This window comes from Xenopus laevis, chromosome 6L (genome assembly GCF_017654675.1).
Source record: "Xenopus laevis strain J_2021 chromosome 6L, Xenopus_laevis_v10.1, whole genome shotgun sequence".
Classification (NCBI taxonomy): Eukaryota; Metazoa; Chordata; class Amphibia; order Anura; family Pipidae; genus Xenopus; species Xenopus laevis.
Window position 1 is genome coordinate 116,574,513 of NC_054381.1, and position 22,839 is coordinate 116,597,351.

Genomic DNA, 22,839 nt, shown 5'->3' on the forward strand with positions numbered 1-22,839 from the left:
AAATCACTCTGCAAAGTGGCAGCATCCTACATGGAACCTATAGTTCTGCACAATTTTGTATCATCAGCAAAAATAGAAACCATACTTTTCTTCATTTGTGTAGACAGACTAAAAATAACAGTTCAGAATCTCAGCTTTTTTTCTGTTCTCATCAGCCAGCTGACCCCACCTCTGATATTAAGGGTCCCATCCCATTAATTTTTTTACTACTTACATATTTAAAAAATTATTTTGGATTCTTTTTACTGCTTGCTGCAATACCCTTTCCATATCAATTTTAGCTTGTCTAGCTTTTTTTTTTTGCATTCATTTGGGGCTTGTAAGGAGAGGTGCATAAACTCTTTTATGTGTAAAGTGATGGATTTGGGGACTTGAAGTGCTTCTTCTTTCCGTAGTGGGTGGTGCACAAATTCTCTTGAAAGTATTTGACATTGTGTACTGGGGGAATGATACCTTTTTGTATAGTAGCCAAGTTAACCTTTTGGCTAATGCCCCATTACAGGATGGCTCTTTGGCTTGACACTTTATTGATGACACTCCTTTTTATCTCAGGGGTCCTCTTAACTCAGTGGATGCCTGGCCCAGGATAAGGCATACAGAAATGATGCCCTACAGACAACAGTTTACAAGGACCCAGACTCTGTCATTGTGACTCTCATAGGCAAATGCTGCCTGGGTACTAATCTCTTCCTGGTTGGAGCCTCAGATGACCTAATCCTGTTTTATACCAAGTATGATTAGCTCAACATAAGATGCCCTAACACTATCTGGCCTACCTATGGTATGTTAGATAACTAGATTCTCAACTAGCAATTATCAGAGGTACTGGTCCTCTGGCCCTTGGTATCATAGGTTCTCCCTATCATGGTTTACTCATGGTAATTCAGATAATGTCCAGCTGCTTTTGGGGACCTTTAACCCTATTTTTTACTGTGTAACTCAAATCATTGTAAGACCCCTGTTCGTTATAGTGTTGCGTAACTTGCTGGTGCTATATAAATAAATGATGATGAGTTTATATTAAAAAAATAGGGGTATTTTTTCTCTTTAAGGAAGACATCAACACACTAGCATTTAGTGTATAACTAGCATTTATGCATTTTTTTTTTGCCAAGTGCATAACCTTGCATTTACCAACATCTGATTTGCCAGTCTGCTGCCCAGTTCTACAAATTTTTAAAATCTGCAGAAATGAACTGTATATAACAAATAGTTTAGCAGTACTAACAATTCTAAGCTCAAGGTTGAACTAGCCAAGGAGAAAATGGTCAATTTTCCTTTTCCAATGTTTCTATTTTTTGTCAGTAAAATTTAGTTAAATAAATGAAAGTGCTAAGGATACATCTGAATTCTCCTAATTCAATCTATAATTAATTGGAACATTACTTTTACTTATCTATCATAGAATCCAAGATCTAAAATGGGGTCAAACATACATTTGGTAGGTGAATTAATTTACACCTTCTTAGCCTTCACACCTTATCTTCCATAGGTTCTACAGTGTTTTCTGAATGGTCATAGCTTGGTTTCATTATTTTTAGATATTTGAGATGTGTCCAGAATATCATATCTATATTTTTGTCAGCTATATCCTACAGCTCTTCTTCAGGAACCAAGAATAGACAGCAGCAGCAAATGCCAAAGGATATAATAGAATCGTTGAAGGTAAAACAACCGTAGGAGAGTAAACCTTATTTAAACGGTCTGGGATCAAGAAAAAATCAAAATCAACCAACGGTGGGATCAATTATGCATGGGTCTAGAAATATTAATTGATGCACTGTACTTACAATAAAATCTGTGCCATTGCAGTCTGCCCTTTGGGAAGCCAAAGATTTATTAGAGACATTGAAATGATTGCTTTCTGAAATTATATGTCCTGGGATTTAATGATTATTCTCTTAGCTTGTATACATATATAACCAACCCTCAAGGACTAAATACTGTATACAACTAACTATATATAGGGTGAAACAGTTCAGCTTCTTATGTTTCTTGGTTTAGGTGGAAAAATAGAATAATACATGCAAAATAACTTCATTATCCGAGTTTGATGCAGTTTGACTAAATCAGTTACAGTACAAAATGAAACTGTTCAGAGAAACTAAAGCCGCTGCAGGTAATTTTTCAACAATCTTTGAGACAAGCGGCCTGCAAAATCAGTTTCCAGAAAGTATAAATATATTGCTTATAATACTGATATCATTTCTTATTTCACTAATAGTTCTAGGCAATAGTATTGTTATGTTGGCTTTCTTTATGGACAAAGGACTAAGAAATCAATCTAACTTCTTTCTTCTCAATTTGGCTATTTGCGATTTTTTTGTAGGTAAGTGAATAATATCCATAACGTCAGTACTGATGTGGGACATTTAATCTGAATTATAATTTCATGAATATTTTCCATGGACAATTCTTTATGAATAATTCTTCTGACACAAGTATGGGGAGGGGGGTTACATTTCAGGGGTACGCGTAGCTGCAGAAAGGTTTAGAGGGGATAATTTCAGCACTTGGAACTCAGTGGCAACATTTCTATATAACAAATATTTGCTCTCCCACTTAGTGAGCTACATTGTTTGTGCACGTGTTTATTCCTGTACACTGACACTAGCAACCTGTTAACAAATCTTTCCCTCTTGTAAAGTGACAGAGATTTATCTGCTCAGTGGGGAAAGTCAATAGCCACAGTTCAATATTTCAGTATTAGCTGCATGGAATTAGCAATGATACAGTAGTTATAATGTTTATATAACCGTGCCTAAAATTGTGCAAGCCCCTAATAATATAAATTAAAATTACAGATCTTCTTTTCCTTCTGCATTTACATAATTTTCCATCCATACACTGTCAGGCAGGCAGTTGCACACAAAAATACACGCAGACAATATGCAGAGTTTGGTTTTGGAATTTTGGGTCTGTAAAATCTACATGTTGTTTACTAGGTGCAATTACAATTCCTGTGTATATGCCATATATGTTCACTGGGAAATGGATGCTTGGAGGATTTCTCTGCAAAATGTGGCTCACTGTTGATTATACAACATCAACTGCATCTGCCTATAGCGTTGCACTTATCAGCTATGATAGATTTCTTTCGGTGACCAAGGCGGTAAGTACTTTTTAGTCTCAGCTTTTCATTTGTACTGTGTGTATCAGTGTGCATTAATGCTACAACTGTGGCTATTTCTGCACTGCCCTTTATTTTGATAGAGTTGCACGGGGGAATGTAATTAAAGTCGCAAAGAGCAAAACAGTTCGCACCCAATAAAAATAAAAATCTCGCAATGTAATATTGTTCCTTAAACTGTTATTGCATTGCGTATTGTAATTGCGCACTCTTAAGAAGTGCTTGAAGGTATTGTAATCTTTTGGAGCAAACATAACGACTTTTTTAGTTAGATGTTTTATTACACTGACTGTGCATTGGCGCAAACTATAAAATTCGCAAACGGCCCTCCACTGTCGGAAGTGGAAGTTGCTAAACAGTTTCCGTGTTCGCAAAAGCAATATTAATTTCACGCAAAGCAAAATTTGTTCACGCAAAGGCATAACTTTTCGCATTGCGAATAGTTTTTTCCGTTACTGACTTTCATTACATTCCCCTGATAGTTGTATAAATAATAAAGACCACTGCTAAAGAATATAGGGCATTTTTACTAACATTCAAATCTTTCTTTTTTTCACAAATCAAATTTTTTTCTCTAAAAATTCCCGTTTTTCTACTTCTAACATTTTAAAAATTCAACATCTATAAAGTGTAAAAACCGTGAAAAACTCAAAATTTTTGTCAAGAAAAAGCAGTCCTATAGAGGTCAACGGGAGCTGTGCAAATGCTATTGGACCTTTTTATTAGCCATTCAGACTTTTAAAGGTTTTTCAGATTTCTTTTCCACTAGTAATTGTCTGAAAAAAAATTAATATTTTTTAGTAGATCGTTCATAATTTTTTTGTTCAAACTTTTTATATTCATATCTATTAAAAAATTACAAGGCATTCAGGATTTTATAGAAATAGAGTTTAATCGTAGTTTTAAGAAATAACTCCACAACCACTAAAATTCAAAGATTAATAAATGGCCCCCCCCCCGTGATAGAAAAATTCCTCACGAGCCTAGCGATATGTAAATTGTAGCACAAAATAAATGACAATTGCAGTTTTTCTTGATCTTGATCCCCTAGAAATCGGGGGAATAAAAACATTACCTTTCCCCCAAAAAAACATGAACGTGGAAAAAATAATGCAATTGAGAAAATGAGTGAATCAGTTCCAAAGTTTGCTATGGGGTGCTAACCCATAGCAACCAATTATAATGTAACATTTACTACATAATAAAATTTGTTGATTTCCTGACCCATTTTTGGGAGTGTTTTTACATTATTAAAGTGATAACAACACTAAAGAACTACTCTTTAAAATATTAATGAAAAGGCAGGCTGCCAGGCCAGTTATTTTTTTTCATTTACTAATACGGAAAGAAATCTGTTATATTTAATGTAATCTCTTCTGTAAAAATGTTTTCCTTATTAGGAAATAGCTGAAATTTTGTAGTCCCTGCATAAAATAAATATCATAATAAATAAATAGTAACTGGCCATCTGCATGAGTTTACAAGCAATTCATAAGGCTCATGTGTGCCCGTAAGTGCAGTTACAGTTCCCACAATTCGCCTGCAGTCAGTTGCTTGTAAGGTACTTGCATCAAAATGCGCTCCTTGGACTTCTTTATAGTTTCTCTTGGCAACCCTCAGTCCTTCCACCTGCTAAACACTGAAAATGACCAAATCAAACCCTGGGAATAATGACAGGCAGGCTGCAGAATTATTCAGCACAACTGTGCCTAATTTGCAATTAAGTGCACGTGCAGTTGCCTTAATTTTAGCAAATTAGGCGTAATTGCGGCAAGCACAAAACTGTTGTGCAAAAGCAATGATGCATGAATTCTGGGAAACAAACGCCGCATTATGACAAGAAAAACATCCCAATTGTACAATAAATTGCACTTTGCCCACTGCATTTGTGGACATACTGTACATGTGCCCTCATATCTTTACTAGCTATTATGTCGTTTTAATATTTTATTTTTCATAGTTAAACCAAAAAGATACAGATTTATTTTCCTCTTACAGGTTTTACATCGTTCTGTACAAAAAAGACACAGTCAAACTGTTTTTAAAATGGCATTTGTTTGGATAATTTCCTTCCTTCACTTGTTCAGCTGGGTTCCTTGGCACATGGTATTTTCTTATTGGAGCTTCCTCTATGGATTTTGTTTTTCCAATGATCAGTATTTCACTCCTAAATTTGAGAATCTACTGGAACATTCAGAAACGCAACAGAAAGAAATTGAAAAGCTCCTCATTTGAAATATCAGAGGCAACAGATGGAAGTCCTTATATTATAGCCACTAACAATGTTCTATCTTTACCCCAAGCAAGTAGGATAAAGGGAAGGAAGGTGCAAGAGGAATGTAAATCTGTGATAAAGAAGAGGGGTAATGTCTCTTTCACACAAAGTTCTAACATACCTACCAAAGGCAATGTCAGTGTGATGAAACTAAACCGTGACAAGAAAGTTGCTAAATCTCTTGCCATTTTGGTTTCAATTTTTGCTTTCTGCTGGGCTCCATATTCATTCCTTGTGAGTATTCGTGCTGCCTGCCAAGGGTATTGTGTTGGTTCCCTCTGGTATGAAATATGTATTTGGTTGTTATTCAGTAATTCTGCTATTAATCCAATTCTATATCCCATGTGCCACAAGAGTTTTAGAAAGGCTTTCAAACTGCTATTTCAAAAGTGTCTTAAATGTTTCTCAATTTAAATCATCAGTCTAATAATAATTTAATAATGTATAATGGACCTCACTGACTTATTTGTTAATATGATTAAAGAATTAAAAAACAGATGTCTGTGGTTTATTTTGAGGGTCTTTGATGGGAATTAATCACAGCTTTTTATTTTCATAATAACTGATAATTATACAGTACTAGTAAGTTTGGAACAACACTGTCTTTAATAACAACCCAAGAGGCCAGTGTAAGGATGCTTACCAGCCCTGTCTTTAGGTTGTTGTGCATGTGTTATGACATCAGGCCCGTATTTGGACACCAGACACCATTGTATTCTTTGTATTGTATTCATTGTATGACTATGTATCTCCTCAATTTCCCAGCTGCCCCAAGTCATGTTACTTGTGCTCTGATAAACTTCAATCACTCTTTACTGCTGTATTGCAAGTTGGAGTGATATCACCCCCCTCCCTTTTCCCCCCCAGCAGCCTAACAACAGAACAATGGGAAGGTAACCAGATAGCAGCTCCCTAACACAAGATAACAGCTGCCTGGTAGATCTAAGAACAGCACTAAATAGTAAAAACCCATGTCCCACTGAGACACATTCAGTTACATTGAGAAGGAAAAACAGCAGCCTGCCAGAAAGGATTTCTCTCCTAAAGTTCAGGCACAAGTCACATGACCAAGGGCAGCTGGGAAATTGACAAAATGTCTAGCCCCATGTCAGATTTCAAAATATTGAATATAAAAAAAATCTGTTTGCTCTTTTGAGAAATGGATTCCAGTGCAGAATTCTGCTGGAGTAGCACTATTAACTGATGCATTTTTAAAAAAACATGTTTTCCGATGACAGGATCCCTTTAAGTACTATATGACATCTGAGTGCAAGTGAATACTCTGCATGATGTGCTTGTCATCTGTAAGCCAGAGCAGTATAGGGAGGAATAGTGAATGAAAGTTACCTTCCAGGCAGCTCTACCTTCCAGGCAGACAACTGCCACACCCTCTTCCTAAGCTAAACATCCCCCAGCTGATTGGTCAGTACACTCTAGCATTGCTTTCAGTAAAGATGCCAGATGTGTGTGATGTCATCTACTCCTCGCTTTGATGATGTGTTGTGGGATGTCACCTGCTCCTCCCTTATCATGGCTCCTTATCATTTGGTCAATTCAGTTGTGTGTAATAAACGTACTCTGGTGGAATTTTCTTTGTTTTAGCTTTTGTTTATACAGGTTTATACCAAAAGTGAATTATATATTGTTATACTCACTATACTAGGACAAGGTAGGGGGGGATTTTTAAGTCCTACTGGTTTACCTCAAGTGTCTGTGTGCCTATAAAAATAGTATGTGTTTCCTTGCCTGCAATGTAAAAATTCACAAGACAATTAGACACCTTATTTCACTCTCCATATTTAGGAAGGAAGTTCATGCTACAGGGACATTATACTTGCTTAAAGGACAAGGCATCCCCCCAAAAATAAAAAAAAAGCCCTATAAAAGAAAACATAATTCTAAGCAAGTTTCCAATATACATTTATTAAAAATGTTCAGTGCTTTTAAAGTTATTTGTAAAAACAATTGCTATTAAAAGCAGCATTTATTTATTGTTAAACAATGTTGCAGTCTTAGACAGGTCTGTTAATCTTACTTTGTATAAACATTATAAGCCACCAGGGCAGAAAATAAAAAGGGACAAACACAGCTTTCAATAGCAATACATATACAAATTTACTGAAAAACCAAATCACAATTGCAATGAATATATATTGCAAAGTAGCTTAGAAATATGTTTTCTTTTATTATGCAAGAATTAGTTTTTGGGTAGACATTCTCTTTAAATTAACTTTAAGGGGCAGATTTATCAAGCGTCGAAGTGAATTCGAGGGAATTTTCAAAGTAAAAAAATTCTAAATTCAAAGTAATTTTTTGGATACTTCGACCATCGAATAGGATACTACAACTTTGAATTTACTTCAAATTCGATCCGAAGTAAAATAGTTTGAATATTGGAATATTAGAAAAGTACGGTCTCTTTAAAAAAAAACTTCAACTTCAATACTCCGCCAAATTAAACCTGCTGAAGTGCTATGTTAGCCTATGGGGACCTTCTACAGCATTTTTCTAAGTTTTTGAAGTCGAAGTAAAAATTGTTCGATTGTACGATAAAATCGTTTGAATCGTTCAATTCAAAGTAAAAATCGTTCGTTCATTCGATGGCCAAATTCGGTGAAAAATCCTTCGACTTCGATATTCAAAATCGAAGTATTTTAATTGGATGGTCGAATTTCGAAGTATTTTTTACTTCGAAATTCGACCCTTGATAAATCTGCCCCTAAGTATGATGAAGAGAGAGATATTCCATTATTAATTATTTGTGTTTTTAGTTATTTAGCTTTTTATTCAGCAGCTCTACAGTTTTGCCGTTTCAGCTTTGTGGTTGCTTGGATCCAAATGACCCTAGCAACCATGCATTGATCTGAATAAGGGACAGGGATATTAATAAGAGTGCCTGAATAGAAAGATGAATAATAAAAAGTAGCAATAACAATAAATTTGTAGCCTTACAGAGCATTTGTTTTTAGATGGGGTCAGTGACCCCCATTGGAAAGATGGAAAAAGTCAGAAGAAATCATTCAAAAACTATAAAAAAATAAATAATAAAGGCTAACTGAAAATTTGTATAGAATTAGCCATTCTGTAACATACTTAACTTAAAGTGATACTAACACTAAAAAACTATTTTTTAAAATATGAATGTACATTAAAAGAAGAAGAAGAAGAAGAAGTAGACAAATACTTCAAAAATTAAAAATAAGTAAAAATTAGAATTAGCCATTCTATAACATACTAAAAGTTAACTTAAAGGTGAACTAAACCTTTCAGGCAGTACAGATGTGGAAAGTATCGTGTTGGAAAACTTTGTAATATTGTATTTAGGGGTTATTTTGAATGAAGTAGAAAATACAATGCTTCTCCCATCTATTCTATTGCCCCGCTATTTTAAGGCAATTTAGAAAACTTTTTATACCACTCGTTAAAAAGGAATTTTACTATGAAGCTTGATATCCTTGACAAAAATTGCTCAATTATTTTGCTGTCGACATTGGGGAAACGGAATTAGTGTAAGCACCTGCAGTAGGAAAACCAGCACAGTTACATTTGTAATTATTGCCCTGGGGTTTTTGTGTGTATTTTTGACTTATCTGTAGTGGAAATTAAGATGTTTTCCTGTGAGAGTAGCAAATGTATACATAGAGCCAACCTCCTATACAAGGGCTGACTATATATTACAAGTGACTGGTTAATATCAAGTTTTCAGTCTGCTTTCTCACAGATCAGTAGGCCACACACTTACCTACTACCCAGCAGAGTACCAGTTTAATTTTATTTAGTGTATATACTGTAAGCATGAAAGCGCTCACACTATATGACCAGGCAGGAGGTAATGCATCTGCAGCTAATGAATATGCTGTGATAAAAAAGCAGTCAGAGGGAATAAGTATCTTGCTAACCGTACTTCTGTCTTTAATCGTCCTGCTCATAGTTTTAGGGAACAGTGTTGTGATATTGGCTTTCATTGTGGACAGGAGACTCCGAACTCGCAGTAACTTCTTTCTCCTAAATCTGTCCATTTGTGATTTTTTAGTAGGTAAGTGAAAAAATGACTTCGAAAAAACGTGTTTCACTGATAATGTTCAATGTTTTACTTTTAGAGTCAATAGTACTATTTGAACTCAATTATACATCTTAGTATAGTACCAGAGTAACAAAAATGCTTAGGCAACATATGTTCTTTTCTTTATTATGGCCACTTCAATAAGAAAATTACTTTTTACTAGGAGCCGCCTCCATCTCCATGTATATACCGTATAAGGTCACGGGCAAATGGATGATTGGAATGTATTTATGCAAACTATGGATAACGATTGACTACACAATAACAACTGCTTCTGCCTACAGTGTCGTTCTCATCAGTTATGACAGATTTCTTTCTGTCAACGAGGCTGTAAGTATTCTCGTATTTCCTCTGAACTGATCAGGGCTGTCATAGACAGCATACATTATTATTTATTTTACTGTGTACTAGCTAATGATATTAACTTTGTGTCAAATGTACAACTTTCCTGCTGTCAATGTACTGCAACATCCAACACTCCTTTTGGTTGACAAATCCCCAGCAGTACCGGGTACAAAATCCTTTGTGATGATGGCTTCTTTGATTAGCTCGGTTGTACCTCTTCTGACTGCCAGCAGCCTTGAGTAACAAATATGCCACTCAGTAGCCATAGCTTAACCTCAATTTTCCTTTAATATGGTCTTACTTCTACTCCTGAAGTTAGTGCACACACTAATGGATGGAAAAAAAAAATGGTCGTACAGGTGGAATCTGGAAGGCGATTGGATTGTTCACCTTTGAGATTTGGAAGTGCCTTTCATTTCTTTATATTTGTAGCTTTGGAGTTATTTAGCTTTTTATTCAGCTGCTCTCCAGTTTGCAGTTTCGAAAATCTGGCTTCTAGGGTCCAAATTACCCTACGCATACGACTATGCATTGATTTAAATAAGAGACTTGAATAGAAAGATGAGTAATAAAAAAGTAGCAATGAACAATACATTTGTAGCCTTACAGAGCATTTGAAAACTGGAAAGAGTCCGACGAAAAAGGCACATAATTAAAAACCTATAAAAAAAATGAATAATAAAGAGGAATTAAAAAGTTGCTTAGAATTGGCCATTCTAGCTTAACGTTATATTAAAGGTGAACCACCCCTTTTAAATTAAAAAAAAAAACTAGTTAAACCCAATGTGATATAATTAAACTGATGAAAAATTATAAAAAGAGGTTTCATTTAGGGCCCTATTTTGGCAAACCCAAATTTACCTTTAAGTTAACTTTAAGTTATAGAATGGCCAATTCTAAGCAACTTTCCGTTTTTTGTTTTTTTGCATTTTTCTTCTCTTTCCAGTTTTCAAATGGGGGTCACTATCTAATAACAAATGCTCTGTGAGGCTGCAAGTATTGCTAATTTTTATTACTCATATTTCTATTCAGGCCTCTCCTATTCATATTATTGAAATGGTTATACCGCACACCTGGAATTTTACTCACTTTATCTGCTTTAGTGGTGCTGGTTATCCTTCGGCCTGACGTGGCCTTCCAATGGCAACAGTTTCAATTATGGATCCGCACACACCTATTTTCTGCAGTTTTTCCTTTTATTTATATTCACCACCAATATCAACGTTTCGGGGGGTACAACCTCCCTTCGTCAGGATAACCTGACGAAGGGAGGTTGTACCCCCGAAACGTTGATATTGGTGGTGAATATAAATAAAAGGAAAAACTGCAGAAAATAGGTGTGTGCGGATCCATAATTGAAACTGTTCTCTCCTATTCATATCCCAGTCTCTTCAAATCAATGCATGGTTGCTAGGGTATTTTGGACCCCAGCAACCGGATTGCTGAAATGTCAAACTGAAGAGCCGCTAAATAAAAAGCTAAACAACTCAAAAACCACAAATAATAATAAATGAAAACCAATTGCAAATTGTCTCAGAATATCACTCTCTACATCATACTAACAGTTAACTCAAAGGTGGGCAACCCCTTTAGCACATTGAAGCATTTTCTCATGACATTGCAGTGTTCTATCACAATCAGAGCTAGATGTTAACAAATTAAATACAAATCTAAAACTGTATGTGACATGTTCCTTAGCTGAAAGCTTGATAATAAATCTCTTCTTCATGTTGTAATTTAACATCAGTACTTTAATGCCCCCTCCCCAAAATATATACTTACACACCTGGTGTTTGTTATTTAGTTCCTAAATACATTAGACATATTTTCCCCTGTTCAGTACTAGGTGTTGTAAGAGAGATTTCTGCACCCTATCAAACAACACTACTACTGTACATGAATGCTTTAGAACTAACCAAAGAACCCTGTTCTGTGTGAAGGTAATTGTGATTGTTGGCAGTTGATGTCAGAGCTAAACAGACCTTTCCTCTGTGCTGCAAATATTTTGGGGCCGATTTGGTTTTCAATTTTTTTCACAAATTAAATTTTTTCTAAATTTGTCCTTTTTTATTACTCCAAAATGGAAAAATGCTAAATTTATTGTGTAAAAACTATGAAAAGCTCTAATACAAAACTTTGGCAAGTAAAAGCAGTCAAGGTCCCTTAGAAGTCAATGGGAGCTGTGTTGATCTTGGACCTTTTTTTTTTTTTTTAGCCATTTTTGAACTTTTGTCGCTAGTAATCAGAAAAATTCAAAATTTTTGAGGTTTTACAGGTTTTCATTCAATGTTTTTTCCTGTTCGCACTTTTTATAACCGGCATTCGTGGTTTTAGAGAAAATGAGTTTAATTGTGGTTTCAAAAATATCTAATATCACTAACATTTGAAAAAATGTTAAAAATTCACGAAAAATTCATGAAACGGCGTCTTGTTTTTGACGCCGGAGCCGTTTTTTTTCGACCCCGGCGAAAATTTTTTTTTGACTCCGCTAAATTCGCCGCAAATTTGCGCCTGGCAAATAAATTCGCCCATCGCTACTCAGCTACAGTATGTCTGCAACACACACATCACAAATAGCAATTACTCATAAAATCGAATCATCCCAGCATCCAAGTGGTCCTAAGGTACAACAATCGCTTTCAAACAAACTAAATATATTTGTTCTATTGTTTTCATTTGGAGGGACAATTATAATCCTCTCTGCTTTTTGTAGAATGTTGCTCCTAATGCTCTACATATTTCTAATTAGTTAAATTATAATAATAAGAGGACTAATTTTGCAATTGCAGGTTGTACATCGCTCTCTACAAAATAGACACAGAAGGACAGCATTTAATATGACCCTCGTTTGGATACTTTCATTCCTTGTCTATGGACCAGCCGTTCTTCTGTGGGAGATCTTTACTGGTACCAGTCACCTTCAAGGAGACAACTGCCGTGCTGGGTTTCTTGATATATGGTATTTTACTCTTGGTGCATCTACTTTAGATTTCATCGTCCCACTTCTCAGTATTTCCTTTTTTAATTTACGAATCTACCTAGAAATTATAAAACGCAGCAAAAAGAGACAACATTGTTCATTTTCTAGTTCTTCCAAGGAAAAACCAAAAGATATGCCATTTACCATAACAAACAATATTGTCCTTTCATCAGCACAGACAAATGACACAGGGGATAGTAACTCTTCTCAGTTCGGTTCTGAAGGATATAACCGACTTAATACTAGCAATAAACTTTCTCAGGACAAGAAGGCTGCAAAATCTCTTGCAATTTTGGTTTCTGTTTACTTTCTATGCTGGACTCCTTATTCATTCCTTGCTTGTATCCGTGCTGCCTGCCGAGGGTACTGTGCTGATTATTTCTCTGTTGAAATTACAGTTTGGTTTATATGGACTAATTCAGCAGTTAACCCTATCCTTTACCCTGTGTGTCACAAAAGTTTCAGAAAGGCTTTCAAGTTGCTTTTAGAACGATTTATGACATTCTTCTTAATTTAACAGTTTTTAAACATTGTACCTGGTTGATTTAATGAAAATATCTGCAAAAACCCTACTAGTCCTGCTCCACTGTTCCGCTTCCTGCTGCCTCCTTTCCCAGGCTGTGCAGGGGAGCCAGCGGCACTCTGGTCTGTAGAATAGGAATCAATCAGAAGCTAAGCTGACCTGATAAGAAATTGAAGCCTGTCTTTGCTTGTGTGACTGCAGGGCTGTGATTGGCTATCCCCATCCTGCTGTGCAGAGACCGTTGCAACATGCCCAACCCTTCATTTGAAACATGAACAGGGGTCATAGCAGATCTCTAGGGAGCCACTTTTTAAGGCCACAGTAAAACCAGCACCATACATTATTGCCTACAAGATCTGATGGTTTTTATATTTCTCCTTTAAGCAACACGCATTTGTGAAAGCAAATGTCTGCAATTTTAAAGGGGTTATTCCAATTTAAATGAACTTTAATATTATGTAAATAGTGATATTTGAAGAACAATTTGCAGTTGGTTTTCATTTGTGAGTTTTTGAGTTTTATAGCTTTTTATTCAGCAGCTCTCCAGTTTGCAATTTCAGCAATCTGGTTGCTAGGGTCCAAATTCACCTAGTAACCATGCATTGATTTGAATAAGAAACTGGAATGTGAATAGGAGAGGTCTGAATAGAAAGATAAATAATAAAAAGTAGCAATAACAATACATGTGTAGCCTTACAAAGATTTGTTTTTTAGATGGGGCCAGTGACCCCCATTTGAAAGCTGCAAAGAGTCAGAAAAAAAGGCAAATAATTCAAAAAGAAAAATTGAAAAGTTGCTTAGAATTAGCCATTTTATAAAATAATAAAAGTTGACTTAAGGGTGAACCATCCCTTTAATGCGAGGAAATGTCTGGAGCATGCATTATTCTACTTTAGTATAAATAGCCATATTTCATTATGTTTGCTTTTGAACATTACTTCTTGTATTTGACCGCTCCTTAATTATAATACAGGAGTGTTCTGGGTTATATTGTTACTCTGAGATATGAAGTGAAAGACATATATTTCTTTGGTTGTTTCTATTATATTGTGTATGTTGTTTAAATACATAACAACAATAATAAAAAAAATATGAATTATTAGGGTCCAGCTCTTACTGTTTGCTGGTATGAGGATTCAGCCAATTGGGTGCCAATTCAGCATGTAGGTGCATGGCTGCATAACGCTGCGCTGCTGATGTTATCCGCTCTGCTCAGGTTGCTACAGGCTCAGGTTAACTACCAGGGGTGCAGGGAGTGCGATTGGGGCCCCCGGGCCGCGATAGCGGTTATCGCGGGCGGCTGGGCAGGGGGAGAGTTTCCAGCATGCAGTCCAGCAGCACTTCTGAGCATGATTCATGGGGGGGAGGACCCGACAGGGAGGCCCGGGTGCTCATCCTGTACCAGGGCATGCCAGCAAATAGTTACGCCACTGGCTACAGGGCTGGGCTTTAATGGGCTTTTGCTCTGCACTAGCGATGCACCCCTCCATAAAGGTAAGTGCGGTGGGAGAAGGGGGGTGGCATTGAGAATGCCGCCTCAGCCAGCTTTATGGCTAGAATCACCCTTGCGTGTTTGGCCACCATTAAGATGACAGGGGCACAATCAGGTAGCGTTTGCCTTGTGTCACTGTCATCCACATATTCTCCTTTATGAGCTGCCATAGCTTACTATGCATGTGCTAACTTGTGACTAATGCCTCTGCATATCCCACAGGGGTTTATAGAAAACCAGCAAAACCCGACAAGGAGTTGTAGTCACACAGTTGTTTTTGTTTAGCACCTGGCTCTGGCGTGAGTGGCGTCAAGTACTACATTTGTTTATTATAATATGGAGCTGACCCGATCTATCAAACGAAAACCAATGCAAATCAAGATGTCAAGGAACATCTTTGGGACATCTGCCATTGACTTCTACATGACCTCGACAGGTTTTAGCTGGAGTATTTTCAGATTCTGAGTTTTAGCAGCTTTGGGGCATAATATGTTTCTAAAAATTCGAGTTTTTTCTCCTCAAAAAATTTGAGTTTTCCCCTTTAAAAACTCAACCAGAAAAAATAGAGGTTTAACAAATAGGCCCCTCAGTGTATTTCAATAAGAAGAAAAAGTCTTTCGGTCAACATCAGATTTTATCTAGATGAATGCAGATGCAACATGCAGAGTTTCCTTTTCCACATGGGTTTCACGTTGGATAGCAAAGTTTCCATGTAGTTTACACATCAAATGTTTCTATCATTTCCATTATATTTTGATTCATATGACTACATACAACTTTTTCTATCAATCCAAAAGCATCCTACAACATTTCCAGTGTAGCCTTTAGCTGCAAAACTAAAAACAAAACTGCAACAAAAAAATGTCCATTTACAATAATTGACTTGAGAATGAGTGAGAAAAAAAAGCTTATTGACAATGCATTTGGAGTAAGAAAAAAATTACCTGCTGACTTTAATACAATTGGAGTGAGAAATAAAGTCATCCATGGACTATATTTTGCTACAAAAAAAGTTGCAGCCAAAAAAAGACACCCAGTGGGGCAAATTCACTAAGCGCCAAAAATGCGATAGCGACGGCTTCGCCACACTTCGCAAGGCGTAGTTTCGCCAGGGCTGCTCAAATTCACTAAAATCCGAAGTTGCGCCCAGGGAGGCGAAAGGTAGCGAAGTTGCACTAGCGCTAATTTGCATACGGCGCCAAGTTAAAGTACAATGGACGTATATGTTGCAGCAAATACATTACACTACACAAGCCTGGGAAACCTTCATTAAATAAAATGGAGTTGATATTTTACCCTATACATGTGATCACTGTATAGTTTAGGTGCCATATGTTAGGAAATGTAGGGGAGAAGGAGGGTACCCCCAAAAAAATTTACAATCTTTTTCAGCCTATCACCCTTTAAAAAGAAAAAGACGCCAGTGTTTTTTGGGGAAAAAATGTTCAACTTTTTTTGACAAACTCCTATCTACTATATTGCACTTCAGCTGGTCTGAGCTGGCAAAGTAAAGACTGGCGCAAGAGGTAACATTCAGTAAAATCCGCAACTTGTGAATTAGCGTAGTTACGTCCCTTCGCCAGAGTGCAACTTCGCCTGCCGTAAGGGTGCGAAGTAGCGCTAGAGTATGTCTACTTCACTAGCGAATTTACACCAGCACCCATTAGTAAATCGGCGAAGTGGCAAAATGACGTCACCCTTTAGTAAATTTGCCCCATAGACTCTAATGTATTTTGATACAAAATGTAACCGCGACAAAAAAGACAAACGTAGACTATAATATGTTTGAAACTTTTTTTTGCTGTTTCTCATATTTTTCAGCAGTTTTGAAATTTTTTCTGCGAAGAAAAATGGACAGATTTTTTCATCATTAGTTATGTGCAATGCTGAAGGATAAATAGGACTGTACAGGCCTATTGGACACTGTCCAACTCCAAAGGGTTTTTAGCTGAAGTCAACATTCTATTAGTGATGGGCGAATTTGCGAAAAATTCGCGAAATGGCGCCGGCGTCTCGTTTTTGAAGCCGGCGTCTTTTCTTCCAAGACTCAAATTATTACTATATTTACGAAGTTTATTTGCAAATTAATTAAAAGATAGAAATTATCCAGCAACCCACAATTTTTTTTCAAAAGGATTAAGTTTCCTGTCTTGTATTAATCATAGAGGTCTCAACAAGATCATTATTTACCTCAATTTGGAGCTTTCTGATCAACTGTAGGGCTAGAGTTTTTGTTAAGTTTGACTTAACAGGGGCATGCAACCTAATTTTCATTTAAGAGGGCATGAGTGGAAGACAGCCTTTAACATAAATGGGCACTATGAGTTCCATTTGGGCTCCTTGGGCTGTTCTTGTTTTTCAGGAATTTGTCAAAGCCATCTTTAGAGATGTGTTGGGTGTCATTGTAATATTTTTTAGAAACTTGTCTATACATTGTCTTCATGTCCAAGGTACTTTCACGACTGAGAAAAAACACACTCAATGCCAAGCTTGAGATATTTAATTGAAGTACCTAATATTGGATTCTTGGGCTCTAAATTATCTGAGAGTGGCTTTGATATTGATTCCTCTAAATTTTCCTCAATCCAAGACTTACCTTTTCCTACCAGCACCAAGCTGATCCAGTAATTATTGGTTTTGCCAATTACTAATGGCAGGTTAATAAAAGGTTCTCATCACACATTACTCCAATGCTGATCATTGTTTCTTCTACGTCCCTCCATGTCAGTACACATGGACATTGCCCCTCCCAGACCTGGAGGTAGGACTTATAACATAGCCAATCAAAATTAATCATGACCTACATGACTTCCTCCTCACCACAGTTTTTTTTTGTCCTGCTGGACAGGGAGGTAGGATCTCCCTCCTCACTCTTTTTATTTTTTTTTGTTGAATTTTGAGTTTTTTTCTTTTGTATTTTTTGTTTATGTTTTACCTCTGCGTGGACACAAAGGGATGATTCCCAGGTAATGGAGAAGATTTTACCTGATGCCTCAAGACGCATAATCTGTAAATGATCGCTTATTGGGAAGAAATGCAGGTGTGGGCATACCCATGGTCCTAGCCCTGTGCTAAAATAGCCCCCTGCTATATGCCCAGTGAGGCACGAGATTCAATCTAGTGCTTTTTGGGAAGAGACACATTTCTGGGCTTCCGACATTGCTACCTGTGAGCTTTTTGTTTTTTCTTTTGTGTTTTTTGTTTGCTTTTTACCTCTGTGTGGACACAGAGGGATGATTCCTAAGTAATGGAGAAGATTTAACCTGATGCCTCAAGACGCATAATCTGTAAATTATCGCTTATTGGGAAGAAGTGCAGGTGTGGGCATATCCATGATCCTAGCCCTGTGCTAAAATAGCCCCCCTGCTATATGCCCAGTGAGGCACAAGATTCAATCTAGTGCTTTTTGGGAACAGACACAGGTGTGGGCTTCCCACATTGTTACCTGTGAGCTTTTTGGACTCCCCCTTTTCTTTTGAGTAAGGTGAGGCTTTACAGAACTTTACAGAACTTCTGCAAAAGGGCCATGGGTATGCATATGGGCTAGTTATAACAGCCTGAATCTGGTGAGTATGATTCTTCAGTATCCACTGTGTTTTAAAATGCTCAGTGCACTTGGAAGTCTGCATGCTAATTATCTTATTATGTCCCTCAGCTGAGAGCTATCAGGGCTTTGGCTGGAGTTTCCATCCAGCTAATTAGTCACTATCTGGTAAGGTGTAGGTGTTCCTTTCGGCCCCTTTGCTATTGCTGTTTAATATTTAAGTTTTGTATGGGTGAACCTGCATCCTCTGTGCTGACACAGGTTATATGGGCTCATGTTACTAAGGCACTTCCAGGAGTGCCATACTACTCAAGTGAGTCTGCTCCTAACAAGCAGTGTTCCACGAGACTGGATATTCCTGCTGACAAGTCTGAGTTATCTAGTAAGCTGCCTGTGTTCCTTTGACTTCTTATATTATATGAAAACTTATGTTGTGAGCTGGAGTCCTCTGTGCAAAATGCAGTATTGGCTCTTGTTACACAAGGTACTTCAGTACTGGTTGGTGAATCTCTCTGCTAAAGCAGGGTGGTACCTGAATCCTATGAGTATTTTTTATCAGTATCCACGGTGTGTTTGAAACATTTATTACAGTGGGAAGTCTGCATGTTAATAAGCTAATTATGTCCCTCAGCTGAAAGCTATCAGGGTTCTTGCTGAAGTTTCCATCCTGCAGACTAGTCATTGCTATCAGGTAAAGTGCAGATACTCCTCTTGGCCTCTTTGCTATTGTTTCTATTGTCCTCTGTGCAGACACAGAGGTTATATTTGCCTGTTATTACACAGGGTGCTTGCAGGGTTGGCTGGAGGCTTGCATTTCTGAACTGTATGGTAGCCCCTTCCTTCCTTACATTGAGTCTTCTCAGTGCAGTAACCTGATGTCATTGGGCCCCACAGAAAATTCATTTTAGGACCCCTAACATATCCAGAGGTTGTGCTGTTTTACCAATATATATATATATATATATATATTGAAATTGCTCTTATTTGGGCCTCATGGGGTCCCTATACCTTTTGGGCCCACCTGCAGCCACAGGGTCTGCTTCCTCTGTAGTTACGCCCCTGAGTCTGCTCCTAAGAAGCATACTGCCACCAAGGCTCAGACTGGATTATTCCTACTGTCTAGCGCATATTTTCTGGTTGTATGCCAGTGTTCCTCTGACTTCTTGTATTGCTGTCATCTGAGGTCTTAGGTTTGCGAGCCAGAGTTCTCTGTGCAGACACAGTAGGTAAGTGTGATCTTATTACACCTGATATTTCCAGGACTGGCTAGGGGTTTGTGCTGTAGCAGCATTGTACCCCATTTTTTCCTAGGTTGTTTCCACACTTAATAGGCAGTGTTCCGATTTATATGGTGTCTTTTTGTGTGATGAAGGCCTTCTCTTAGATATTCTATTCCCATCTGGTGGTTTTTGTTGGGAGTTAAGTTGTAGTTATACTACATCTACTGAGTTTTGGTGGCTGTAGGTTTCCCTTCTTTAATTGTTGGTAGATTGAAGGGCACTTACTGTTATGTCTGCTGGCACCGTAACAGGCTTGAAGCCAGCTTGTAGTCTATGGCCCTTTGTGTGGCCTCGGGCCTCTCGCCAGGGAACTGGCTTTGTGTGGCCTCTGGCTTTCATTATGGCCTTGTCTTGGGTTAGAGTCCTTGTTTTAGTCCATGGCTAATGGGTCTGCTGGCCTTTTTCCATGGCCCTCGACTCATGGGTCTGCTGGCCTTTTACCATGGCCCTCAGCTCATGGTTCTGCTAGCCCTTTACAAGGGCCCTTTGGCTCATGTGGTCTTTTACCCATGGCACATTTGTTTGGTTGGCATTTTACCAGGGTTATTGTGGCTGCGGGCCTGTTTCCATGGCCATTAACTTAGGTGCTTGCTTGCCTTTTACCAGGGTTCTTGGGCTGTTGGCCTTTTTCCGTGGCCCTTGGCTAAGGTGGTCACTATTTTTTATTATAGTCCTTGGGGGCTTGTGGCTGGCAGCGTTTGCTGTGACCTATGGTGCGGCTGACAGGCATGGCTACTGTTCTTGCTGTGGACCTTGGTGGGCATGTCTGTTTGCCTTGCGGCAATACTTGGCAGGACAACAGCCATTGGTTTTGTCTTGTCTACAATCCTTCCAGCAGTAGGCATGATTGACTATTTGGTTGGATCTAACATGGGTTGTACCATCAGCTGGTGTTTCAAAGCCCATAATTTTGTTGCTGATTGGTATTCAGCAGCTGCGGTTGGTCATATGTTGTCAGCTTACAGCTAATCTTTGCTTCTGCCTTACATGCATTGTTTTTGGTCTTGTATATCGCTGCTTATTATCAATAAGGCTGGCTTGTGGACCAGGGTTTTGCAAGTTCAACAACTGGCTTGTGCTCGGTTGTTGCATGTGTGGAAATTGACTTTTGTGTCAGGTGCTAGTGCAGTTGGTGACCTTGTCTCCAAGGGTGGCATTCACAATAGCTGGCTTATGTACTATTGCTTGTATATGAGAGTTCCACTCTGGTGTTTTGCATATACTGCCAGTGGATTGTCATCTTGGCCTGCTAGTGTGACAATGGTCTTGCACATCTATGTTGGAATACATAATAGCTGGCTGGTCCACCACTGGTTTGCATATATGGTGGCTGGCTCACTGCCAGTGGATTAAGCATCATTGCTGGTTGGTATCAGGGTTTGTAGGCTATAAGCTTCTGGCATGCCTGATTTTGGATTGTGATCCCAGCTTTTTGCTTGTTCAGTAGCCTATTGGATTCAGTAGCTTCTATGTATGGTCACATGTTTGGTTCAGTTTTTGCATAAACTGTAGCATTGTGCAGCTTGAGATGTAGTGGCCTTTCTAGAACTTTAATTGGCTTTGGTCCCATTTGCTTGCTTGTGCAGCAGTTGGCTGGGGCAACAGCATATCTTACTGGTAGATGGCCTTAAGTCACATTTGGCTGGTCCAGCAGCTTATCCTTGTGTTGTTTTATGCCCAGTTTAGATTTGGTGGTTGATGGAGCTACTGGGTTGTACCAGCATGGCTCTACAATGGTTACAATGATATGCTGATTTAGGATAACCCAGAGTTGGTGTTCATCTATTTAAGTCTTCATTAGCTATTATTAGCATGGAGTTGGGACTAGAAGAAAAGGAATTTACGTCAAGTAGGTAAGTAAATTCTCTATTTTAAGGTCTTCTCAGATGAAAGCCACCTTTCTTTTGTCTTAAAGACCAGCATCCTTTGTCCTTTCTCCAGGACATTCTCCTTTCCGATGTGCTGGATGCCACATGTCTGCTATCTGGAGTGCTGCTCAGAACAACTTCCTTCATACTTGGCACAAACATAAAAAAACACATAACTACATTCTACTATATTGTTGGTGATACATTTGTCTACAATATAATGTTTACAGAGAATATCCACCTTAGAGTTCCTTTTCCTGAATCAGGTCCCATATAAATTGCCATTTACAATTACTAAGATCCCCATCTAGCACCTTGCCCTTACCTTTGCATCAACTTGGGTATTTTTTCCCCATACAGAACCCTTTTTGGGGTTTGCCTAGCATCAGCCTGAAGTTGACCTTGGGAAATTGCTTAATGAGGACAGTGTTCTGTACCAAGCTTAAAAAAAAAAAGCATTTGAGAATCTGACTAGTGAAGACAGCTTTGGTGCAATTCTGCCAAAAAGAAAGTAGAGGTCGCTCTTGAATGCAGCATGCAGAAGATGGCACAGATGAACTTTCTTGAAAGAAAGCATTTGAGAAGCTGATAAGCGAAGGCGGTTTTGGTGCTTTAACAAATGTGAAATATTGGTTACTCATTAATGTAGCCTGAAAAAAAGGCACCTTTCCCTGAAATGCACCCATGGGACTCGTAAGCTGGGCCCTTTGGGGAAAGAAGCCAGGTGATTTGCTGCATGCGCCATAGAACAGCCATGTGGGGGTGCTGGTTTTGCCATCTCCAAAGTAGCAGTCGCTCTTGAATGCAGCCTGAAAAAATGCCACCAGCGAGCCTGCATAGAATAAAGGGTTCTGTACAGGCATAAAGGACCCTGATAGGTCACCCAACCAGGATTTGAACCCAAAACCCGACGGGGGGAAAACAGGTGCTTTAACCATTGCACCACAGGAACCTAGATGTGCTGGAATAGGTTACAGATGACTGTAATAACCCATTGTTCCCTTGTGCCTCTGCATTGACTGGCAGGGCCGGAAGTCCATCTTCTGCCTAATAAAGTCAATACCAACCTGAGGCCCTTTACTAAAAGAGCCTGCCAAAATAGCTCAGTTGGTAGAGTGCCCAGCTCTGGTTAATAACCGGGTCCAAATGGTTGTGTGTTTGATTCCCAACTCAGCTCCTGAGCAGCTATGGTCTGCTGTGCTTTAACCAACTCTCAAGAGTGATGGAAGGGCAAATGCCAGAAGTCTACCATCCGCCTTCCATTTGGCTGCCCCTTTTTCCAACTGGGGTTGTCCTTCTAAGCTACGCCAGTATGTACATCTACTTCAGGCCAGGCTTT

At 38.3% G+C, this 22,839-nt stretch overlaps 1 protein-coding gene and 1 pseudogene across 1 annotated transcript; both read left to right on the forward strand.

Annotated features, from left to right (window-relative positions):
* Positions 1-2,085: 2,085 nt before the first annotated feature.
* On the forward strand, positions 2,086-5,819 carry LOC121394484 (annotated as a pseudogene).
* Positions 5,820-9,200: 3,381 nt separating this feature from the next.
* Positions 9,201-13,310, forward strand: LOC121394485 (histamine H3 receptor-like). Its single transcript, XM_041565643.1, has 3 exons — positions 9,201-9,441; positions 9,632-9,798; positions 12,603-13,310. The coding sequence occupies exons 1-3, from the start codon at positions 9,201-9,203 to the stop codon at positions 13,308-13,310; spliced, it is 1,116 nt and encodes a 371-aa protein (XP_041421577.1).
* The last annotated feature ends 9,529 nt before the right edge of the window (positions 13,311-22,839 follow it).

Coding starts and splice junctions, on each gene's coding strand:
- LOC121394485 (XM_041565643.1), top strand. CDS start 9,201: ATGAAAGCGCTCACACTATATGACCAGGCAGGAGGTAATGCATCTGCA. Junction 9,442..9,631: donor CATTTGTGATTTTTTAGTAG/GTAAGTGAAAAA, acceptor ACTTTTTACTAG/GAGCCGCCTCCATCTCCATG. Junction 9,799..12,602: donor TTCTTTCTGTCAACGAGGCT/GTAAGTATTCTC, acceptor TTGCAATTGCAG/GTTGTACATCGCTCTCTACA.